Source organism: Acinonyx jubatus, chromosome C2 (assembly GCF_027475565.1).
Source record: "Acinonyx jubatus isolate Ajub_Pintada_27869175 chromosome C2, VMU_Ajub_asm_v1.0, whole genome shotgun sequence".
Taxonomy (NCBI): domain Eukaryota; kingdom Metazoa; phylum Chordata; class Mammalia; order Carnivora; family Felidae; genus Acinonyx; species Acinonyx jubatus.
Window position 1 is genome coordinate 143,660,451 of NC_069384.1, and position 22,002 is coordinate 143,682,452.

Sequence of the window (22,002 nt, forward strand, 5' to 3'; positions counted from 1 at the left end):
CAACACCCAAAAAATAATCCCATGAAGAAATGGGCAAAAGACATGAATAGACACTTCTCCAAAGAAGACGTCCAGATGGCCAACTGACACATGAAAAAATGCTCAACATCATCAAGGAAATACAGTTCAAAACCACAATGAGATACCACCTCACATCTGTCAGAATGGCTAAGATTAACCACTCAGGCAACATCAGATGTTGGCGAGGATGCAGAAAAAGGGGAACTCTTTTGCACTGCTGGTGGGAATGCAAACTGGTGGAGCCACTCTGGAAAATAGTATGGAGGTTCCTCAAAAAATTAAAAAATAGAACTACCCTATGAGCCAGCAATTGCACTACTAGGCATTTATCCACGGGATACAGGTGTGCTGTTTCGAAGGGACACATGCACCCCATGTTTATAGCAGCACTATCAACAATAGCCAAGGTATGGAAAGAGCCCAAATGTCCATGGATGGATGAACAGATAAAGAAGAAGTGGTATATATATACAATGGAGTATTAGTCGGCAATCAAAAAGAATGAAATCTTGCCATTTGCAACTAGGTGGATGGACTAGAGGATATTATGCTAAGCAAAATCAGAGAAAGACAAATATCTTATGACTTTTCTCATACTAGGCCTTTAAGACACAGAACAGATGAACACAAGGGAAGGGAAGCAAAAATAATACAAAAACAGGGAGAGGGAAAAAACATAAGAGACTCTTAAATATGGAGAAGAAACAGAGGGTTACTAGAGGGGTTGTGGGAGGGGAGATGGGCTAAATGGGTAAGGGGCATTAAGGAATCTACTCCTGAAATCATTGTTGCAGTAAATGCTAACTAACTTGGATGTAAATTAAAAAAAATAAAATATAAATAAAAATGTTTCAAAAATTTTTTTAAAAGATTCTTGTGATAGAAAGTGACAGGATAAATAGCTAAGACTTAGTATCTGGCAAGGCCTCTCACAGAGGCCTGGATCCGAAAGATAATTACAAGCTAATCTTGGAGAGATTTGAAGAAAAAACTTTGTAGGCAGTAAAAACAGGAAGTCCACAGGCCCAGAGTGGGAACTGCAACTGGAATGTGGTGAATTTGAGGGAACTGTAGGAGACAGAGTCAAACAGGCAGTTATATAGAGCCTTTATTACTTGTATACTTGACTTTGTGTAGAGGAATCATTCTCAGTTTTATTCGAAGAGAGCCATGAAAGTTTTGGAAGGCATTATGAGAAAGAATGCCAGCAACTGAGTTTTATTTCAAGGAGTCCACTAACCAATGTAGTCTGAGTATGGAGGGATGTGTTTCAAGGATGGCTTTCAGGATACAAATTTCCCCCTTCTTGTCCTTCTTGGAACAACTTCTTTTCCCTGCCTGCTTCAGTCAGCTTCAGCTGCCTCCACTTACAGCCCACAATGGGATGTTCTCTTCTTTCTCAGGGTTGTCCTACCTTTCGTGACTACTGTGTGGTATAGTGAGGAAGGGAATGCTCTGCCTGACCCAGAGAGAACAGATGCCTGTGAGAGTCTCTACACACACCTTCACACTTGGAGTATCCAGCATCATGCCAGTTTCTATGCTAGGGGACGGGATCCCTGCCCTTCAGAGCTTACAATCTAGTATGAAATTTAGGCATACACATAGGCAGGATATGTATGCTTCAAGGAAGAAAATGAACAGGGCTCTTTAAAAATAAAAATACCCTAGTGGGGTGCCTGGGCGGCTCAGTCGGTTATGCGTCCCAGCTCTGGGTTTCAGCTCTGGTCATGATCTCATGGTTCAGGAGTGCAAGCCCTGCGTCAGGATCCACTGCTGACAGCACAGAGCCCCCACTTGGGATTCTCGCTCTTCCCCTGTCTCTGCCATACTCCCACTCACTTTCTCTGTCTCTCTCAAAAAAATACATAAAATTAAAAAAGATAAAATAAATACTGTAGTAATAGGAGAATGCCTTTAATTTTTCTCAACTGGGTGAGCTTTGGTGGAGGTGGTAGCAACTCGAATGGGGTCTTACAGAGAGTCAAGCAGTGTTCCAGGTGTAGTAAAGGCTTGGCCAAAGTCCAGAGGTGGGAAAGCTCAGAGTGCTTCTTTGAGAAGTGGATTCAGAATAAGACAGTGGTGTAAAAAAGCAGACTGGAGCCAGATTCTAATATCAGATGCCAGACTGAGGTGCTTGGACGCCATGTCGTCTGTCCTACAAGTGCTCCTCCAACTAAGGTGGACAGTGGATTTGGAAGCAATGGAAACAGTCCTATTATTGCAATGATCCAGACAAGAGGCAACAAAGGTTTGAGTAAGACTGTGGCAAGTGTGTAATGGGGTTGGGGTTGGGGGTAGGGGTGAGTTTGGGAGGGGATAGACTGAAGCAACTGGAAAAGGGAAAACAGGGCTTTGCAATGCCAAACACAACTATAGAGTTATTGATGCTACTAACAGAGGTACATGAGATAAAAACCAAAGAGAGCCTGAATTGTAGAGAAAGACAAGGAATTTAACTATCGTCAGAGTGAGTCAACTCAAACAAGCTTTATTCCTTGAAATATCAGAGGAAGTCTGAGGCTGACCAGGTAAAGCATTGTGTTTAAACATTTTTCACACTACCCCACGCCATGGTTATGTCCTTGAGCCATGGATTCTTATGGCTGAGAATGCTGAGCTTTCCACAGATAATAAGTACCAAAGAAAGAAACCTTCCACAGGTGTCCTTACAGCGGTAAACGTCATGGTAAGGGAGTCCTCATTCGAAGGAATTTTCTTTTGCACTGATGCAGGAACGTATGTTCCAGGATGGTCCACAGAGTGCGTTTGTTGCAACACGCCAGACATGAAAGCACCCCGAAATGTGGAACATCTCGAATGTGTGACATGGGAAAAGTGCTTGCATCGCCTAGTGGACCTTTCTTTAAACCTGGAGAAAAATTTTGACAGGTCCTGTTTACATTCTCAACTTCCTGTCTCTGACCTGCTACATAGTGCCAGGAACTTTTTTAACTTGAAGTAACAACAATAAAATATTGAATGAAAACAAAAATTATTAACAATTAACAATAATATTGTTATTATTCTAAGTCAAATAGATTGACAAGCTAGTCTGAAATTTTAAAAAAGGAAGAAATTAATGTGATTCTATCCAAGTTTTTATCAGTTTCAGCCAAGGGAACCTGACCTGTGTTATGGTAAGACATGAGATTCTATAGAACCATTCAAGGAAGACACTGGGAATGGAGGTAAGCATGTGGGTCATGTAAACACCCGGGTTCTATTACTTATATAACCTTCACTGGGAAGAGTTCGAGGGATGCAAGAGTACCCACAGAGACATCTATCAAGGAAGGATTCAGAAGAAAGCAGGCACAAACAAGTTAATATGGCTTGCTCTGTATACTTGATAAAGGCCCAGCTCTGTTCTTTGTAAGTAGTAGAAACATACTTAACATGAAAAATGCACTCAGATTAGATCTGACCATTTTTAGAGGCAGGACTACAGCCTCACTGTATCTTCCACCTAGAGTGGAGGTGATCTCTAAAATATTTTAGCCAACCCACCCACGTTATCTCGAGTACTCTGGACTTCACAAATGGCAGCTTATATCCAGCATCATTGCACTACTTAACATGCCACTACTTTCTTCAGGCAACCCATTTCTAAGGATCATGATGCTAATTGACATAGGACAGTTTAAAGTACTCATGCAAACAAACCTCTGGCCTTCCTCATTAAGTGATAGCTGACCTCCTGTGGGGTGTGAAATTCTGACCAGGGTTAGCCTAGTGTCCTTGAAAAGTAACCTAACTCACCATAACATCTAGGCTAAAGGTTTTTTTTTTAAGTAAATTACAGACATCACAACAGGAGGTTGCAGGAGGAAAGTTTGAGAAGTAGAATGATGTGCATATGAATAAAAAAGTTATATTTAGGATCGTCAGTAAATATTTTAATATTCCAAATTACACTTTTCAAGCTAAAAAAAAACATTTTTACACCTGTTGTACTCATGTTTTGTTTTGTTTTTTTCTTGTTAAAAGAGGCCCTTTGGGGCTCTTATCTGCAGACATGATACCTGTGGTTTATTTTGGAAGTTCTGTGGAAATTCCAATTCCTGTCCAAGTTTTCATCAGTTTTTCTTTGTGCTATTCTTTGGACTAAGGCTTGAAAAGTATGTGTCTTCAAGCAAAGTTGAATTCTAATATGTAAAGTCTTTCCCACCTGCTGGTTGTCGCTCAACCCTTCTGAGCCTCCTTGTCCTCTTCTTTAGAGTGAGAGGTTAGATCAGTGTTCTCCAAAGAGTACAAATTAGGTTTCTAGTGCTGAGGGAGGATTTACCACCATTCCCAGGAGTTGGGGGTGGGGTGGTGCTCACAAGGAATGTTGGGAAGCACCCTCTAACCTCAGTGAAATGCTTTCTTAATTGCAGTGCTCTTCAAAGCCATGCAAATGCTAATGACCATGATCTCCTAGAGGGCCAGATAAATCAAATGTCTTACCTCCTGTAAGATTAGAGAAGAGGCTGCACTTCCTACTTGGGAATTCTGAGTTTTTTTCACACATCTTAAATTATTAAAGAACAGAATGTTGTCAACATGATGATTATTTTGATACTAATTTAAAAGATTGCATTCTTCCAAAAACAAGTTTGTTTTGATATTGAATACCCTTCTTTGCTGGTGCTTTACCCATAAATTTAGTTTACCTATGGGTAATCCAGTTAGTGGGAGCATACTTTGCAGTTTTCCCCAGACTCTGGACCATGGAATCCTTCTTTTCACATGGCATGCCATGAAACTAATCTGTCAGGAATGACCCTGGGGGCCACTGCATCATTAGATGATCCCTAAGACTTCTTCCACCTCTGAAATTTAGAATTCTAAGATTATGGTTTGCTACTTCCCAGTCTATTCACTCTGCTTTCTTTGGGGGTGGGAGGTCAGGGAAGGACGAGAAGTTTCAAAATGACTCTGTGATCTTAAATTTAGCCAAACTCTAGTCTTCCAGCATTCACATTGACCTTAGAAGGCCCTCATCTCAACTTCAGTATGGCCGGTTCTTTTTATTCTTCAAGTTGCTCAGATTAACTGAACTGTCATGAACATCAGTTCCCTATACATTGCCAGTATATCAGTAGTGTGCAGATTATGTCCTTGATTACCATTCTTACATGCCCTTTAAGCTTGTAAATAATAATATATTCTATTTGCACAGCACTTTACAGTTTGCAAATAATTTTCCGACTCATTGTCATTTACATAAATTCCTCTGTATAAATTGCAACCCATGTTATTTCTAAAAGAGCCTCACCATCCAACTTAAAATGTTATTGTTGCTAATGTTCACAACCTTGGAAATTTAGAAGCCTTCTCTTTTTATGGATATCAGTGCAATACATAAACATTATGTAAATGCACACTTTCACACCTCATCTAGGGCAGAGAAGATGGCCTGGAGTGAATTCGGTTCTATTAAATAGCAAACACCTTTTCCCTTCCAACTTCAGCTAGCAACCACAAAAATGCAAAGGACAACCATTTATTTCTCAGCATTTGTTTTCATGTAACAATGAGACTACTTTGTGGGAGGAGCTATTGAAAACATTTGTGTAAGATTATAAAACTTGAAAGTAACTATGGCCTAGTTCATAAAAATGGATGCTTCAAGGCCAGTGCACATAACATCCCTGAGCGGTGTGGGTGTTCTATGTCAATGTAGTCCAGACACCGTTCTGTTACAGAGATTCATGGTGAAGTAGGCATTTTCTGCTAAATGCCTAACAATACTAGAGTGGAAGGTGGGAGTGAGAGCAAAGAACCGACCCAAAAAACAAACAAAACACAAAACCAAACCAAAAAAAATAAAAAGTTTTGTCCTAGATCATCCTAGTCTAATAGTCATATAGCTCAAGACATCCTTAAGGGCATTTTGTGAATTTGAATACAGCCCACTTGCTCGGAGCAAATACAGCCCTGCACCACACTACACAGCTTGGGGAACAGACCGTGGGTGGGAATTTAGCCCCCACAACCTACCCCACCCCCCCAGCCATCCATCTTGTATAATGAACAACTTGTAAAATCTTAGCAACCCTATGTTTTCTTACTAAGTTAAGCAACTGGGCATCAGAAGAACCTGCAAAGCACTGAGAAAGGGACTTCGTCTAAATGAAAACTAAAACTAAATCTAAAACTGTAGATAGTTTTAAAAACCATTTTATAGCATGCCCCCTGAAATTATTTAACAAAACTCTAATCTGTGGGTGGAAGAACTAGGTGTAAGGGTCAACCCACTGGAAGACCAGACCTGCAGTGTAGACGGGGCTGAAGCAGAGGTAATTATTTGGGCTGGGCTTGGCAAAGTGGCATATAGTAAAAAGGGTATTTCTCTAGCTAACCATCTATTATGTACATACTATCTGTCAGATTCCTGGACAGTAAAAAGTAGAAATAGAATATAGTCCCTGTTTTCAAGAATTAAACATCTTTTTTTTTTAAGTTTATTTTAAAGAGGGAGAGAGCAAGCGCGGGGGAGGGGAGCATAGAAAGAAGGGGCAGAGAATCAAAGCAGTATTTGTGCTGACAGAAGAGAGCCCAATGTGGGGATGCAGATCTCAAATTCACAAGCTGTGAGGTCATGACCTGAGCCAGAGTCGGACACTTAAACTACTGAGCCACCCAAGTGCCCCCTCAAGAGGCACTTGATGAGATAGCTGAGCAAGGAAGAAGAGGAGAAGAAGGAAAGTGGACAAAATCCATTACCTCTTAACTGTCTTATTTATTGGGCCAATAAGGCTATGTGAATATAGTTGGAGAATCCCAGGGGATAACACACAATCCACTGCTATATCTTGGGTACAGAGTAGGGGCTCACATATTTGTTGACAGAACTTGTGATGAATCCAATGAGACTTTTTTTTTAATGTTTATTTACTTTTTGAGAGACAGAGCATGAGTGGGGGGAGGGGCAGAGAGCGAGGGAGTCACAGATTCCAAAGCAGGCTCCAGGCTCTGATCTGTCAGCACAGAGCCTGAGGCAGGGCTCGAACTCATGAACCTTCAGCTGAACTTGGATGCTTAACCGACTGAGCCACCCAGGCACTCCCCAATGAGAGTTTTAAAGGGACAGAATTAAAGAGTTTCTGGGGTCCCTACAACATAAGCCAGGCGTATGTTCTTCTGCACATGGAGAGTATCACTTATCTGGGTATATTTGTAATACTTAATACTTTAAATTGAAAGGTATTCTTCATCTCTTAGCCTTGATATTTAATGTGAACAAACTCTCTGGCTCAAATATATATTTGTATGACAGTGGCAGGATTTAAAACCTGTACAGTTTTCTGGATATTGAAAAAGCATGGTATCTTTTAAAGAGATCTCACTGGAAAAGAGCACACGCAAGGTGATTTCAAAGATGCTTTGTTGTAATGACCACTCTTACTCAATTGTTTCTACAGACCATAAACAAGACTGAAGAATGTTTGTCTGAAACTTTGCCTTGAATGAAGAAACTTCGTTGAACAGGAAGTTGGCTTCCAGTTTGCACAGGCGTCGATGGAATGCTTTTTTTTTTTTTAATTTTCTACTTTACCCAGTGAAAACAAAGTGTTTTTATGTGCTGTGCAAATGGTTCCTTCATGTGGTCTGACGGTTTATTTTTGCCATTTTTTTAATTAAAGGAACAAATTCCAGAAGAGGAAACAAACAAAAACCAACAACAAAACAAAACATGGAAGGTTGACATTTTATCTGGAAGAACATTTGAATTCAGAACTTACCAGAAGATGTAGATAGATTTTTTTTTTATAAACAGAAAATCAGATGTCAAGAGGTGGGCAAAGCAGAAATGGAAACAAATTGTCTTCCTCTGTAATTAAGCTACTTTTCCTTTTCTCCTTTTTGTTTAAATCTAGTGGCTTGGTTTTTTATTTTATTTTTTTCTTAGAAATATTTAGGTAAGATTTATCTTGAATCTTAATTGCCTTAATTTTAAGGACGTCAAAGGCTCTCGAGGCAAGCTGTCAACGTCTTGTTAAAAAAAATTTCAAGAAAGAATTGAAATATTGTGCCGGCTTTAACTGGTACAGAAGTTTAAGACTATGAGTTTTTAGGGTGAAAAAAAACTGTACAGTTTAAAAGAAAATGTTTTTCTTCATTTGAAGAAAATTTGTTGATAAAAGAAACCATGGCAACTGCAAGAATTGGGAAAATGCTGGGACTTTTCATGAACTTTGTCTTAAGTGTTGAATCATTCTAGAAGGCTAAAACATTTTACGGTAAAGTTATTAATGTTGGTTTAAAAACAACTGCATTAGAAATAATGCGTGTTTGGGGGGCAGAATGCAGATTTTTTTAATTTACAAAGCGTGATCGCTAGCAAAAGCATTAGTGCTTTTTATCTGCAGTCTTTTTTATGAGCTTTACAAAGTTTTTAGTCAGCTTTGCTTGTCACATTGCAAAACCTAGCTTAAGAGCATTAAAAAAAAAACTTAAGTAGATAGGAGCTTATGGTCAAAAAGTGCAAAAAAACAAAAAAACAAAAAAACAAAAAAAGCAATAGATAGAGAAATTGTTGACAATTTCTGTAGTCTTTCCTAGTTGTGATCAAATTCAGCCTATGGATGGCCTATTTTATACCAAAGATGAAGTGGCACCCTATTGCAGTCCAGAAGATAGAGGTTGTTTTCCTTTTCTTCTCTTTTCTTTTTAAAATTTTATTTGACCTACATGGCCGGACCAGTTCTTACTTTGTTGTTTGTTTAAACTACCTTCCACTGGTGTTTTACATACTGCAAAACAAAACAAAAAGGGGTTTTGTTTGTGTTTTTCCTTTTAATATGCATTTGTTGATAATACGCAGACGCTTGCACCTGCTGTGTTCAGCGGTTTGAGCATGAAGAGTTCTGGATACAAACTGACAGAGCCAAATGGCTGTATATTCATTCCATGAGCTTTTTTGGTTCCTTACTAGCTCTCTTGAGTCATGACACCTGTATTGATGGCCACCAGTAAGCTGAGACACTTGATTAACAGGTTGAAATTCCTTTATGTGAACACTCAACTAAAGATACTTCCCGAACTGGTCTGAAAGTCACTTGTCAAAAAAGCGTAGTGATATTCTGTGAAGTGATGAGTGGTCTCCTGAAAAGGTCTCACTGTATTTGTAATTATAGTCTTCCTTCTCAAGTCCAACACCTCTAGGTTTTATCTTCTCACCTCAGTCTTTGTTATCATTTGCCATGAACAGCCACCTTGATTCTGCAATTGGGGAGGGGATATCTTCTTTTTGCCTCCTTTCATTGTATTCCCATACCCTGGTGTTGTCAGAAGAAGGACAAAAATAGACCTTTTTATTTCAATTTAACTCTCTGAGGCTAAGTAGGACCGATAAGATTGAGGATTCTATTAGTGGAATTTAGGTAAGCTTTTAAAATGCTAGTTGACAATCAAGAAATTGTATGATTTATATTAATAAGAACCAAAAGAGTTGGGTTTGATCAATCATTAAAGCCAAAGGAGATATATTTGCATTGAAGATGATGCAAAACTTTGCCTAAAATGAATTGAGTTAACAAACATCTTGGCATATTTGACTCATGGAACCCATGTTCAACCTGTTATGGTTTTACCTGAGATTAAGACCAATGGAACTTTGTTCACTGAACCATGCACTAGAATTGCTTCCCGAATGGATCATTAGAATCAAATAGGTGAAAGTCTTTTCACAAATTAAGTCAAGAGAACCTGTCTTAGTCCAGAAAGAGGAGGGAAATGCATTAAGTGCATGGTAAAAGAAAACAGGGTAGGCTTTTAAAGATGAAAAAAGCTTTAAAAGGCAAATCATATCCCCATTAGGTCAATAGCAGTAATGAGTTTGGCTTGTATGACATTGTCAATATTCCACTATTTATGATCTGTTAACAGAGGCCTCGTGCTGAAATGGGCCCGTTTCTCTTATTTGAAACCCCATGAATTAGAAGCTTGAGTCTAGGGAGTGACTCCCTATCTTTGCAGTCAAATTAGAGGCAAAAATGTATCCAAGAAAATGTAGCATGTGCTACAGAGAAATTCCATCTGGTGACACCCATCCTTGATGGTTTTCCATGCTTTAGAGAGAATCCTAGATTTATACTTTCTTCTGTTCCATCCTTCAGCTTCTCATGTATTTCAAGGGTGGCACTTAAGTTTTACCTTTGAGAAGTGGGCCCCTGAGTTACAGGGGGTAAAAGCGAACATGTGTAGCAACTGTGTTTTTTTGTTTCTCTTTTTCAGTCTCTGAACTCTTTGTATAAATAAGGATTATCCTGGGCATAATTCATTTGAATATGAAACCAACATGCTTTCTTTTGTTTCTGTAAAAAACAAAAAAAAAAAAACAAAAAAAAAACAAAAAAAAACCTTAATGTGATACAAAGAAAGTCTCATTTACGCAATCAACAATGAGGCTAAGAGGTAGCTACCATGTGGCTGATGAATGTGCCTAGGTAACTTCCTGTTTCTATTCAAAACTACTGCTTTATTTATACATTAAGAAACATTTTTTTCAACTATGAAATTTCAATGATCTCAATTTTTTTAAGCCACTTCAGGCACAAGGAAATTACCTGTCATTTTATGTCCATGTGTGTTTTATGTTTGGATTTTTTATATCATGCCATTCTAGGAAATATCTTATTTCAAACCAAAAAGAAAAAAAAAAAAAAGAAGAAGGAAAAATGACACATGTTCAAATTTGCATCTGTCATCCTACCTATAATTGTTTTAAGAGTCAAGTCTGGGGGAATAAAAAAAAAGCATCAACAGGTAAGCAGCATTATATTCTATGAAAAATAAAACAAACCAAAATATGTGTTCAATACATGCAGACATCAGAATCCTAATTTCATCAGCAATCTATATTGTGATTTTAATCCTATTTAGGACTCTATTTTTTTTTTTTAAGTGTTCTAGCTCATCAGATTCCCAAACATTTATTCAGATACTAACATTTTTCCTTTCAACTTAATTGCCAAGACTTCTAAACATCAGGAAACAAACCAAAGCCACAGTCCAAATGGGATAAATGTTATCTTACCCAAACTCTAGTTACATGGTCAGGGGAGCAGTGGGTTTTCTTTTAATAATGATAAGGTCTTGTCAGGGAGACAGATTATGCATAGTGATTCAATACATGGCCATGTCTTCTGAAGACGTCTTAGACCCTATGTAACCTAAAAGTAACGGGAGCAGGTGCTGGTGACTGTCCAAGACTGGCACGTCTTGATTATTGCAAGTGACATAATATTCTCAAAACAAAAATCATCTACTGACTTCAGTCTGGCCAGGGTTAGTTTGTCTCCTTGTCTCCATGCTTCACTTGAATCAGTTCTTCCTGTGAGTTTAAAAGATCTGCCACATTCGACAGCATATAAGACTCACTTCCACCCATTCTAGTGAAAAACCCCATGGTATTAAAAGCAGTCATGTTAGAGATGGAAGGCTGAGAGCAGAAGGTTGGATGGAGCAGGAAGTTCACTGGTAGTGCAGAATACATCAACCCCTCGCAAAACTGCGTTACAATCATTTCAATTCATACGTGACAAAAAAATAATAGATTTTTTCCTAAAAAATTTTTTATTTGAATATTTTGGATGTCTATATATACCTCTATGTCTTTTACAGCAGCCTAAACTCCCCATTAATGAAGAGTAAGCTTCCATTTAAATAGCACTTTTTCAGTCTTCATAACTCAGAAGTTTCAATGGACTGTCTAGACAGATTACAATGTTAGTAGGAAACTAAAAATACATTTGACAATTCAGTCTCATTCTTAATTTGCATGTAGAAGCCACTACAGATGAGCTGATCAGCAGAGAGAAATTCTTAAGTGAGTTTCAGCGATACGTGTTTTTAGATTGTTATAAAATCAAATAAAGGGTAATATTTATGTACACGTATAAGCAACATTCAGCACGTTTGAGGAGTCACACTTCATAACAAAGTTTAAACATGTCACACATAGAGCCTTGATCTACATTATCTTGTCCACAGTAGGGAGTGAAGGATGAGATTTTGTTTTTTTGTACCGTTGTGGCTGGCATCCTTCAGAATTTTGAGCTCACGGAGACTGATGGCATATCACTCCAATCTGAGGGACTAACGGAATTCAAACAGGCTCATTGACTCTGTACACAGTACCCTTCCTATGGCAGAGTGATAATGGGATCTCAGTAATGAATCAGTTTGTTACACATGACATCCACTGTGGCACTGGAAGACGGTGGAGTCTAACTCAAATTAATGTTTCTTACCCAATATTCTTAAATATGAAATCAGTCCCTTAATTCAAGCACACTTGGTCATAGCCGTCCTTTGTGGCCTGTACAGAGTTCAGGAAAGTACAAAGCTAAACACAAGACTCGTGTGTGTGGCCCCAGGACCTTTTCTGATGTGACAAGGGAGCTCACCCCAGATTGGTGGCTTCTTTTTATCTTTGGTGTCATCCCCCGTACATATGCTCCCTGTCACACACACAAAAAAGATGGATAGCTTCTCAACAGTCCTTTCTTTGTATTGCTGAAAGGGAAAACGAACATTCTAAGAAAAGCTTCTTCCACTCAGGAAGCTTTAAAGCTGGAGGAGAGCTGAGATCGAGCTTGGAGTCTGTGGAAAGAACCTCAAGGCCACTGAGTCACACTTCTCTTCCACTTTATTCACTGCAGTTAGTTAACTTCCCTGATAACTGAGTCTTGCAGAAATACAATCACTGTCAATTTTAGAAGGGCTGTCTACCCTGTAGGTTGGTTCTGTCTTCTCAACTATTAAGGTCTTGGGCTCTCTTTCCTTTTATTAACATTTTACCCTGCAGGTGGAAGAGAAACATTTGGAAATCAAATTCAAATCAGTCTGTTTCTTTGTTAAGTATTGATTTACTGAAGGAGTTTAAAATCATTGGTAAAACCATCAGTGTACTATAGACCGTGGAGTTTTATTATCCGTAAGTCTCTTTTCCATCCACCACAAATAATTGAGAGTTGGCTGTATTGTTGCAAATGCAAAGGGGGAAAAAAAAAAAAACAACAACTGTAGCAAAGTATTTAGCTTCTCTCAAAAGAAAGCTGTTTTGGTTTCGTTCAGTATTGAAATTTTAACCAGATGAAAAGGTCAACTCCAAATTGAGTTATGAGAATACAATAGCATCTCTTGGTTAAATATACATTCATCCCTATTTTAAATCTTTGGCAAAAAAAAAAAAAAGGAATCATTCTGTTATTTTTTTTATTTTGCATCACTGTATTAAGGCTGAATGATCTTGACACTCCAGTGGATTTTTTTCTGATCATTTCAAATTTAAGTAGTGTCCAAAGTGTAACTTTAGTGTTATGCTTTGTATTAATCCTCTGGTCTTAGATTATTGAGAAAGATGCTCTGTCCTCCTCCCCAAAACGTTTCATTTCCTCATATATGGAAAAATGAGTTATTTCATACTTTTCAGGAACTATAAAAACTATTTCAAAGAGACGCTTGAAAAAGTTTTCTCCATTCTGGAAATTAATTCTTCCATTGATTTGAAAAGAAGTGGAATATAATTGGAACCTTAATTTAAAAAAATACATGTAAAAGTGTACTTGCTATAAAATACCCAGTTTCTTTAAAAAATATGGGACACAGCTTCTTTTAAAACCCTTGTTTTAGGCCATATTTGACTTCATGGAATTTCTGAAACATCATTCAATTCTGACTTTATTTAAGAGCATTTTGTACTGCTGTCTCTGTCATGGAAAGTTCTGTAATTCTATGGTGTTTCCGGTTTTATTTTTAATTTTTTCATCTGTACCACAGTCAAATTAGCTACCATTTCCCCCATTCCTTGGGCTTTCTGTAGATCAGTGGATGTTAGGTTTAAACTTCTGTTTTCTTTGATGAAGCTTTCAATAAAAAATGAAAATAAAATCAATCAAGAAGACTGTTGTGTTTTTCTTCACTGTTCCAGAGATGGGTTACAGTAAGGACTGTTGAGAGGGAGCAGTCTCAATTGGGGATTCTGCTGGATTCCAGCAGAATGCCTAAAACAGAACATCCCTGGTAACAAAACAAAATGAAAGAGGAAGGAGCATTCTATTCATGTGACGGAATGAGAAAATCCCTACTCAGGGGCTTGGCCAGGGGCGGGGGGACCATTTAGGTCTTCCTAACCTCACACACTTTTCCTACTCTGCTTTAGAGGTAGTCCAGTTCTTGTCTCCAAACATTCTTGCCATCTGCCAACTACCTGGTGCATTTTTTGTCCAGGCCAGGAGATACAGAGTTACACATAATAAATTCCTTTTGACATCTGCGGTTCGTATCCCTACAATGATTAAATCCAGGTCAATCAAGATCAAAAGTGTCCAGGGGAACCTGGGTGGCTCAGTCAGTTAAGCATCTGTAAGCATCTGACTTCAGCCCAGGTCATGATCTCATGGTTCATGAGTTCGAGCCCTGTGTCTGGCTCTTCGCTGAGACCTTGGAGCCTGGAGACTGCTATATCTATGTCTATGTCTCCCTCTCTTTCTCTGCCCCTCCCCCACTTGTGCTCGCTCGCTCTCTTTCTCTCAAAAATAAATAAACATTAAAAAAAAATAGGGGCACCTGGAGGGCTCAGTCAGTTAAGCGGCCGACTTCAGCTCAGGTCATGATCTCACCCTTGGCGAGTTAGAGCCCCGCATCGTGCTCTGTGCTGACAGCTTGGAGCCTGCAGCCTGCTTCAGATTCTGTGTCTTCTCTCTCTCTCTTCCTCCCCTGCTCACACTCTCTCAAAAATTAATAAAGATTAAAAAAAAATTCTTTAAAAAAATTCTTTTTTAAAAAGTGTCCATTTCTCACGTGATGGAGAACACTGGTGAGCAAATAGCAGAAACTATACTTCTGTGGCCCAGAATCATCTAAGCTAACCTATTCAAGGGCCACAAATATCGCATGCTGTAATACGTATCTGCTGTTGTTCGAGAATACCTAATTCTACAGAACACAAGGAAATAAGTGAGTTAAATGAAATTCATACAATGTGTTAAACACAGCAAATGAAGTAAACATAAAATAGACCTTAAGACATAAAATAAGTAAGGTATGTGAGCATGAACAAAAATAGAAATGGAAAGATCAAGGAAATACTATATATTTATGATGCACTAAATATACATGAAGTACCATGTATTCATGATACACTAAATATACATAAGAAATATGAGGCACTCAATATTTTTGAGGTCTTAATCTAGTCACCCTCGGGCACAGATAGCAGCCTATCAGGCTAATCGGTGAATTTCAATTACCTGCCCTTGCTTCTTTCAGATGGAGCCTATTTCACTAGCTTCTTCCTTCTGTGGCCTGCCTTGCAACATACAATCAGTGGAGAAGGATAATGTAGTGGAGGGAGAGGTGGGATATATGAACACTGCAGAACTCTTTCATTTAATGTTTATTTATTTATTTTGAGAGAGACAGAGCACAAGCAAGGGAGGAACAGAGAGACAGGGAGAGAATCCCAAGCTGTCTCGATGCTGCCAGCACAAAGCCCGACTCGGGGCTCGATCCTACAGAGTACAAACTCATGACCTGAGCCAAAACCAAGAGTCGGACGCTTAACTGACTGACCCACCCAGGTGCCCCTGAACATTGCAGAACTTTTAACTCTGTGGCCTTCCACTCCTCTTGAACCCTATCCTCAATGAGTTAACCTTACCCGTGGCTTTCCTCTTGCTTCTTGCCATGGGTTTTTAATGGATTTAATAAGCCCTTGCTTTCAGCATTTGACCTGTGAACCTTTCTGTTCTGTGACCTCTAGCATAACTTGCATGACAATGTACACGAAGGCTCCTACTGCATCAAGGTCATTTCGCATATGACATCTTCATACTTTATACTCTAAGCATCCAAGAGAGGATATGGAAAAAGCTAATGAACCAGTGTCAGGATCTAAGAATGTATTGCATATATACTTTTCCCTGTGTGAGTAGCAGTTCATGTTGTACTTCTTGGCAGAAGAAGAAGCTGGAAGAGAAACCTACAAGAATGGAATTATTGGAGAGTATAAGAAAATAAGAATGGAATGAAGACCTTTAAATTAATTTTACTTATGTTCCATCAGAGTTCTTTTTAGAGCATCATTCTTTTTTATTTTTTTTAAGTTTATTTATTTATTTTGAGAGAGCGTGTGCATGCAGGGGAGGGGCAGAGAGACAGGGAGAGAGAATCTGCACTGTCAGAGCAGAGCCCTAGGTGGGGCTCGAACTCACAAAGGGTCAGATCATGAGAAGAGTCAAAGTCAAGAGTCTGACAATTAAATGACTGAGCCACCCAGGTGGCCCGCAATGGTTCCTTTTTGTTTTTTGTTTGTTTTTTAGGAATGACAGATTTTGAAGAAGATAATAATACCAGCACCACTACCTGTATGCACAAAATGTTCACTTCAAATTGCAGGATACTTGGGAACTTCCTGAAAAGTATGCTGAAGAATCCTTGGTTTCAAAACATAAAGATAAGAGAAAAAAAGACCAGAGAGTGAAGAAACAAGCTACATTTATAATGGTGTCCCTGGTGTATTAAATAACCATGATTTTTTTTTACCTCATATCTATGTATTTTATAGTTTACAAATTATAAACTTTATAACTTATTCTAAGAAGTGAGTGTTCCTCCAATTCTCAACAATTTCAATAAAACTGACAGTCTATAGTGCTTTTTTGTAAAGGGATGCTGAGAAAGATAATTCTTTTCTCTGATTTCCAAAGTTAGTGAAGTGAAAAGTAATATAGCTCAAACTTCATCTCAGAAGATGGGTTATGTTTGGATTTTCAGTAAGTGAAAATTATTCACAATAATGATGAAAAAGTCTTCCATATATCAAAAGGCTATCTTTTCATTTAAATCCTCAGAAATGGGGGGAGCTTCCTACCGTCTCAAGAATTTTCTCCTACCCTTAGGATGTTGCAGGTTACTCTTGTGATAAAGCAGTCACCAGGTGGCACTGTGGAATTAGTCTCCAGTGGATTCCACACCCACACCCCAGACCCCTCATTCCTACCAGAACCAATGACATGAGGTATGGCTGTAAGAGCAAGAGTCCCCATCACTGAACCTTTGTTCTGTGCCAGGATCTGTGCCACACACCCCACATACTTGAGGTCACACAACCCTCACAAGACTGCTCTGCAGTAGGTGCTGCCACTGCCTCCATTTTCCAGATGAGGCTTAGAACGTTAGATGATCTAACCATGGACTTACATCTAGGAAGGGCTAGAGTATGCTTTTAAAAACAGATCCAGGGGGCCTGGGTGGCTCAGTCAGTTGTGTCCAACTTTTGATTTCGGTTCAGGTCATGTTCTCGTGGTTTGTGGGTTCCAGCCCCACATCAGACTCTGTGCTGACAGCATAGAGCCTGCTTGTGATTCTCTCCCTCTCTCTCTCTCTCTCTCTGCCCCTCCCCCACTTGCACACATGTGTTCTTTCTCTCAAAATAAATACATAAATGTTAAAAAAATTAAAACAGATCCAAACTCTTAACCCCTGAGTTCTAAGGTCTCCTCTTCTATAATGACTTTGGGAAATGCCAATGTGAGAGGTAATTTTCTTCCCATTTTTTTTTTCAAATGTTTATCTTACATGGCCTGGTATTTTGTCATTTCTGTGGAAGAGGACATTGGGCGTTCATTCTAATCACTTTGGTCACAGAAACCCAACACAATTCACATTTTCCATCCCAGAAATAACTTGCTGTTTCAATCATCTCTGTGATTTGTTCTGGAAAGAAAGGATCTAGCTACCAAATAGATAGGCATAACTTTTCATGGATTCATTCATTTAACAGTCCCTGGCACATGGACACTCCATAAATATTTTAATGATAAATAGAAAAGACATGGTTCTTGTCTACAAGGATGTCACATTCTAGTAGGTTCTGGTTTATGACAACATTTTAGCATGAAATAAGATCAGGGAATTATTTGAGCATTATGTTTAATCTTCCCATGGCTTGATGCAAAGTAGACGGAAAACTTCCTGATATGAACGCAGTCATACCTTCTCCCATCCACACACATGGAAGGTCTTCTAACACCCTTGCTGTTGCCTCTCCCCTAATTTGGTTCCTCAGTAGAGTGGCCGAAAATTTTACTGTTACCCTTTCCCCAAATCATCTGGGCCATTCAACTCTTTTCACATCAAGGAGAATGGAATCTGCCATTCTGAGCTGCTTATAAATCTAGTAGCATCTATTATTTATGACCACTGATCTTTCCACAATCATGCAAGACAGGTGCTGCCTCTTTCTTTCTTTCTTTCTTTCTTTCTTTCTTTCTTTCTTTCTTTCTTTCAAGAGCAAGTGGGGGAGAGGGGCAGAAGGTGAGGGAGGGAGAGGGAGAGAGAATCTCAAGCAGACTCCATGCTCTGCATGGAACCCAATGCGGGACTCATTCCCATGACCCTGGGATCATGACCTGAGCCAAAATCAACAGTCAGATGCTGAACCAACTGAGCCACCAGGTGCCTTGGTCCTGCCACATTTTAAACCTGAGGGAATTGGGGCTTTGAAAAGTTACATGACTTGGCCATGTTTTCCTAATATAGATAGGATCCAAGCTCAGAATCAGCTATATACAAAGCCAAAGATTTGCCTCTTATATCGTGCTGGGTCCACTGATATGACCTGAAAAGATACATTATTGATCCAAAATAACTTTACTATTACCTGGCCTTTGACCAATATAATTTTATTCTTACAGGTATATTGCAAAATATTGGGGAAAGTGCTGGACAAGCCGTGAAAAGATCTTGGATCCTCACTTTAGGCATACCCTTTGCTAAACATTTTTTCCTTTCTAAAATTCAACTTCTTTATCTATCAAAATGTATACCTTTGCTCTAGGTTTTTTGTTTGTTAACAACAACAAAATGATTTATGTGCAACACGGCCCAGTCTCCATCACTTCACACTAGTACAGTAGAGAAGAGTTACCCTGCAAATACCCATTCCATTCAGGGCAGAACTCCATGCATCCCAAGACAGCAGACCCATCTCCCTCAGAGACCCATGCCCAGAGCCAAGCTGAATGCACCAACAGACCAGTCACAACCATCCAGCTTCCCATCTGCAGTCTTCTACCCTCTCCACCTTCAGTTAGGCCACCTCCCAGTCTCTAAGCCACCAGGGAACTTCCTTTGTGAGGTGATTAACCCCACACAGGTATCACACAAAACAAGAGATTACTCTGTGGAATTTGTTGTTGTATAGAAACGTTTAAATGACTGCCCGCTACACACACATAACCCTGATTGCAATGACCACTCTTCCTCTGTTCATAGATGTGGCGGTTTTGAAGTGAAGGCCCCCCAGCTCCACACTCATTTCCTTATGCCCTTATTGAAGGTTCCTGTCCTCATTCAAGATAGGAAGGAATCTGCATACCTCCTCAGGCTCAGAGGCTGAGAGGAAGAGCCCGGATAGCTTAGGAAAAAATTTCCTTCCTCTCTTGCCCTAAAAGATGTTTCTGGGGATCTTTGCCAAAAAGTTTTCTGGTTCGTTCCAGAAAAGTTGTATTAGAGTTGGAGGACAGCCAAGCACAGAGGCAGACAGCCTTTCTGATTAGGTACTAAGTTTGAGGCTACAGGATGCACAGAAAAGGAGGATAAAATCCCAAGTTGCTCTCTTCATCAGCTCTGCTAGCAAGCCTCAGAAGATGGATGCTAAGAAGATCCCACCTTCCCCAAGCTCTGGTGGGACAATTCCTAAAATTCTGCTATCACGGATTGGTCGCTTTTGGCAAAGTCACAATGAAAGAGACAAGAAAATAGAAAGGGCATTTCCAAAGAAACACTTTACCTCTGAGTAGGGCCAGAACCTACTGATGCTTGGTAACAGAACTGTTTTTTTTTTTAATAAAATGAGGAGCTCATAAATGGGGGGAAAGACTTAAGACAACAATTAAGACAAGGAACAGAACCCACAGATTGGACAGAGAATCACTGTGGTGCTAACGTTGATATTTGTTTATGGAGAAACCCTTCTCCAGTTTCTCAGGAACCCTGGGCTAGCTGCACCATGCTGTCAGTTGCATGTGCAGTCATATCCTCATTCTCCTTCTTCAAGAAACTCCCATTTGCCTCCATCAGAAGGATGCTAATGGGAACATACAAGGGACACAGGAGGGGTGAGGGACACGCTGGTCTACCTGCTCATTAACACGGTTCTGGTTGATGGCATGATTGGTACAATTGAGACTACAACCTAGTAGTACCTGAGGGCAGGTTCCCTTACAGGAGTTTGGGGTGTAGAGATGGGGAGCAATGATCCAGTGACTGCAGCCCAGCTGGCGGAAGCTGATGTGGAAAGGACTGGGGGACCCTGGTTAGTTTCAGGTCCTTTATGTTCCAGGGAAGGGCCAGGAACCTCAGGCATGATACTACCTGCTTTCCAGATCCTCTGCAAGAGGAATGTCCCTTTCCATGAACTCCTCCAAGCCTCTGGGGAAGTTTGGCCTTCTAGACACTTTTTGTGAGTGCTATTGAAATAGAGTAACAAGAAGGCCATGTCACTGGAGCTCAGGAACCTCACTACCTTTTGGCTGCTGACACAGGAAGTAGAGTTGTAGAACTCAGCACTACTTGTGACTCCAGAGCTTTTGCCACATGGGTTGTGTGATATGTGTCTCTGTCCAGCTTTGGTGGTCAGGGAAACCTGACCTATGAGGAACATCTTCCTGAAGAAGGAAAGTGGTTGGTTGGGCTGGCTCCCCTGGAGCAAAAGCTCCGCGTGGCAGAACAGGTGGAAGTAAGCTAAGTGGTGTAGATGGCAGGAAGCCATGGTGATTCTGAATAGTTAGTATGGTTTGGTCTCAGGAAAGCTCAGGGTCTGCACACCAGAGGCTTCTGAAATGCCTTCCTGCATGGCCGTACCACAAGGGACATCCTAGGACCAGTAGCTTCCTCTGCTGCTTGCCAGGGGCTTGTTCTAATAGCTTCCCAACCAGGGAAGATAGGTGCTTCAGCCAAGAGGGCAGTAGAAGGCTTCCTTACCTTTACCATTTAAACCCTCTGTTCCATAAAAAGCACCAGTCCCCAAAGAAGCCATCTACAGATGCTGGGGAGGACCACCTTGAAAGGCTTGGTGTTCAGCCACATGCTCCATCCCCAGCCCAAAGGATGTCACTCTGACCCTTTCCTTCATATCCGTAACCACATCCTGGCTCCACCACCACAAAAGATAGGGCAAGGAAGGAAAAAAAAGTGGGCAAGCAAGCCCCATGTCCCTTCCTCTGGGAGGATCTCCAATGGAAGTCTCTTCCAATGGATCACCAATGGAAGTCTCCTCATTTGGCCTCTTTGCATTGAAACAAACACAAATAGCAGGTGAGACAAGGCAGCATGCCTCTCCTGCTCTACTAAGCTGAGTAAGATAGTACTTACTCAGAGGCTGAGGTAATTTAAAGAGAGGAACCCATTCCAGGACCCGCTCCCTAGACTTACCCTCTAGAATGGAGAAAAAAAAAAAAAAAGAAAATGATTTTTGTTTGTTCTTTATTGTTTTCCCCCACAGGAGAGATGGGTATGGGTGGAACTTATGGCAGAGGCTTTTTTCTTTCCCCCAGCCAACACCGTGAAGGACAAAGGACACTTTATCAAGAGACTCCTTCATCTTCCCAGGTGGAGTTCAGGGAGAAAACGCATTCAAGAAGGTACAAATCCCATTACATCTGCAGCTCCAACAGGGCCACACTCTCACTGTAGCCCACGGGGTCTTTAGCAACTCATTTTGAAGGCTTAACTGAATCTCATTATGGGGCTTCTATGGTATACTGGGCTGAACCAAATACCACTCCATCCCCAAAAAGATGTTTAACTCCTCTCCCCCAGAACCTACGAATGTGACATTATTGGGAAACAGCATCTCTAATGTATTCAAGTTAAGATGAGTTCATACTGGGTTATGTTAAATTCTAAATCCATTATCACTGATACCTTTATAAGAAAAGGGGCATGTAGACACAGAGGCACACACAAGGGAAGATAGTCATT

General features: G+C 40.0%; 2 protein-coding genes across 7 annotated transcripts in view; one reads left to right on the top strand and one right to left on the bottom strand.

The window, feature by feature from the left end:
- Window positions 1–13,916, top strand: part of RBMS3 (RNA binding motif single stranded interacting protein 3) — a 1,316,996-nt gene extending 1,303,080 nt beyond the window's left edge. For all 6 annotated transcript variants that reach the window (XM_053221878.1, XM_053221882.1, XM_053221883.1 and 3 more), the window contains one exon: window positions 7,431–13,916. In XM_053221878.1, the coding sequence (XP_053077853.1) occupies window positions 7,431–7,437 (7 nt within the window). In that variant the 3' untranslated portion in view covers window positions 7,438–13,916. The remainder of the gene's footprint in view (window positions 1–7,430) is intronic.
- A 6,139-nt stretch (window positions 13,917–20,055) lies between these two features.
- On the bottom strand, window positions 20,056–20,847 carry LOC113594103 (bone morphogenetic protein 15-like). Its single transcript, XM_053221887.1, has one exon. The coding sequence runs from the start codon at window positions 20,789–20,791 to the stop codon at window positions 20,216–20,218; it is 576 nt and encodes a 191-aa protein (XP_053077862.1). The 5' UTR covers window positions 20,792–20,847; the 3' UTR covers window positions 20,056–20,215.
- Between the last annotated feature and the right edge of the window lie 1,155 nt (window positions 20,848–22,002).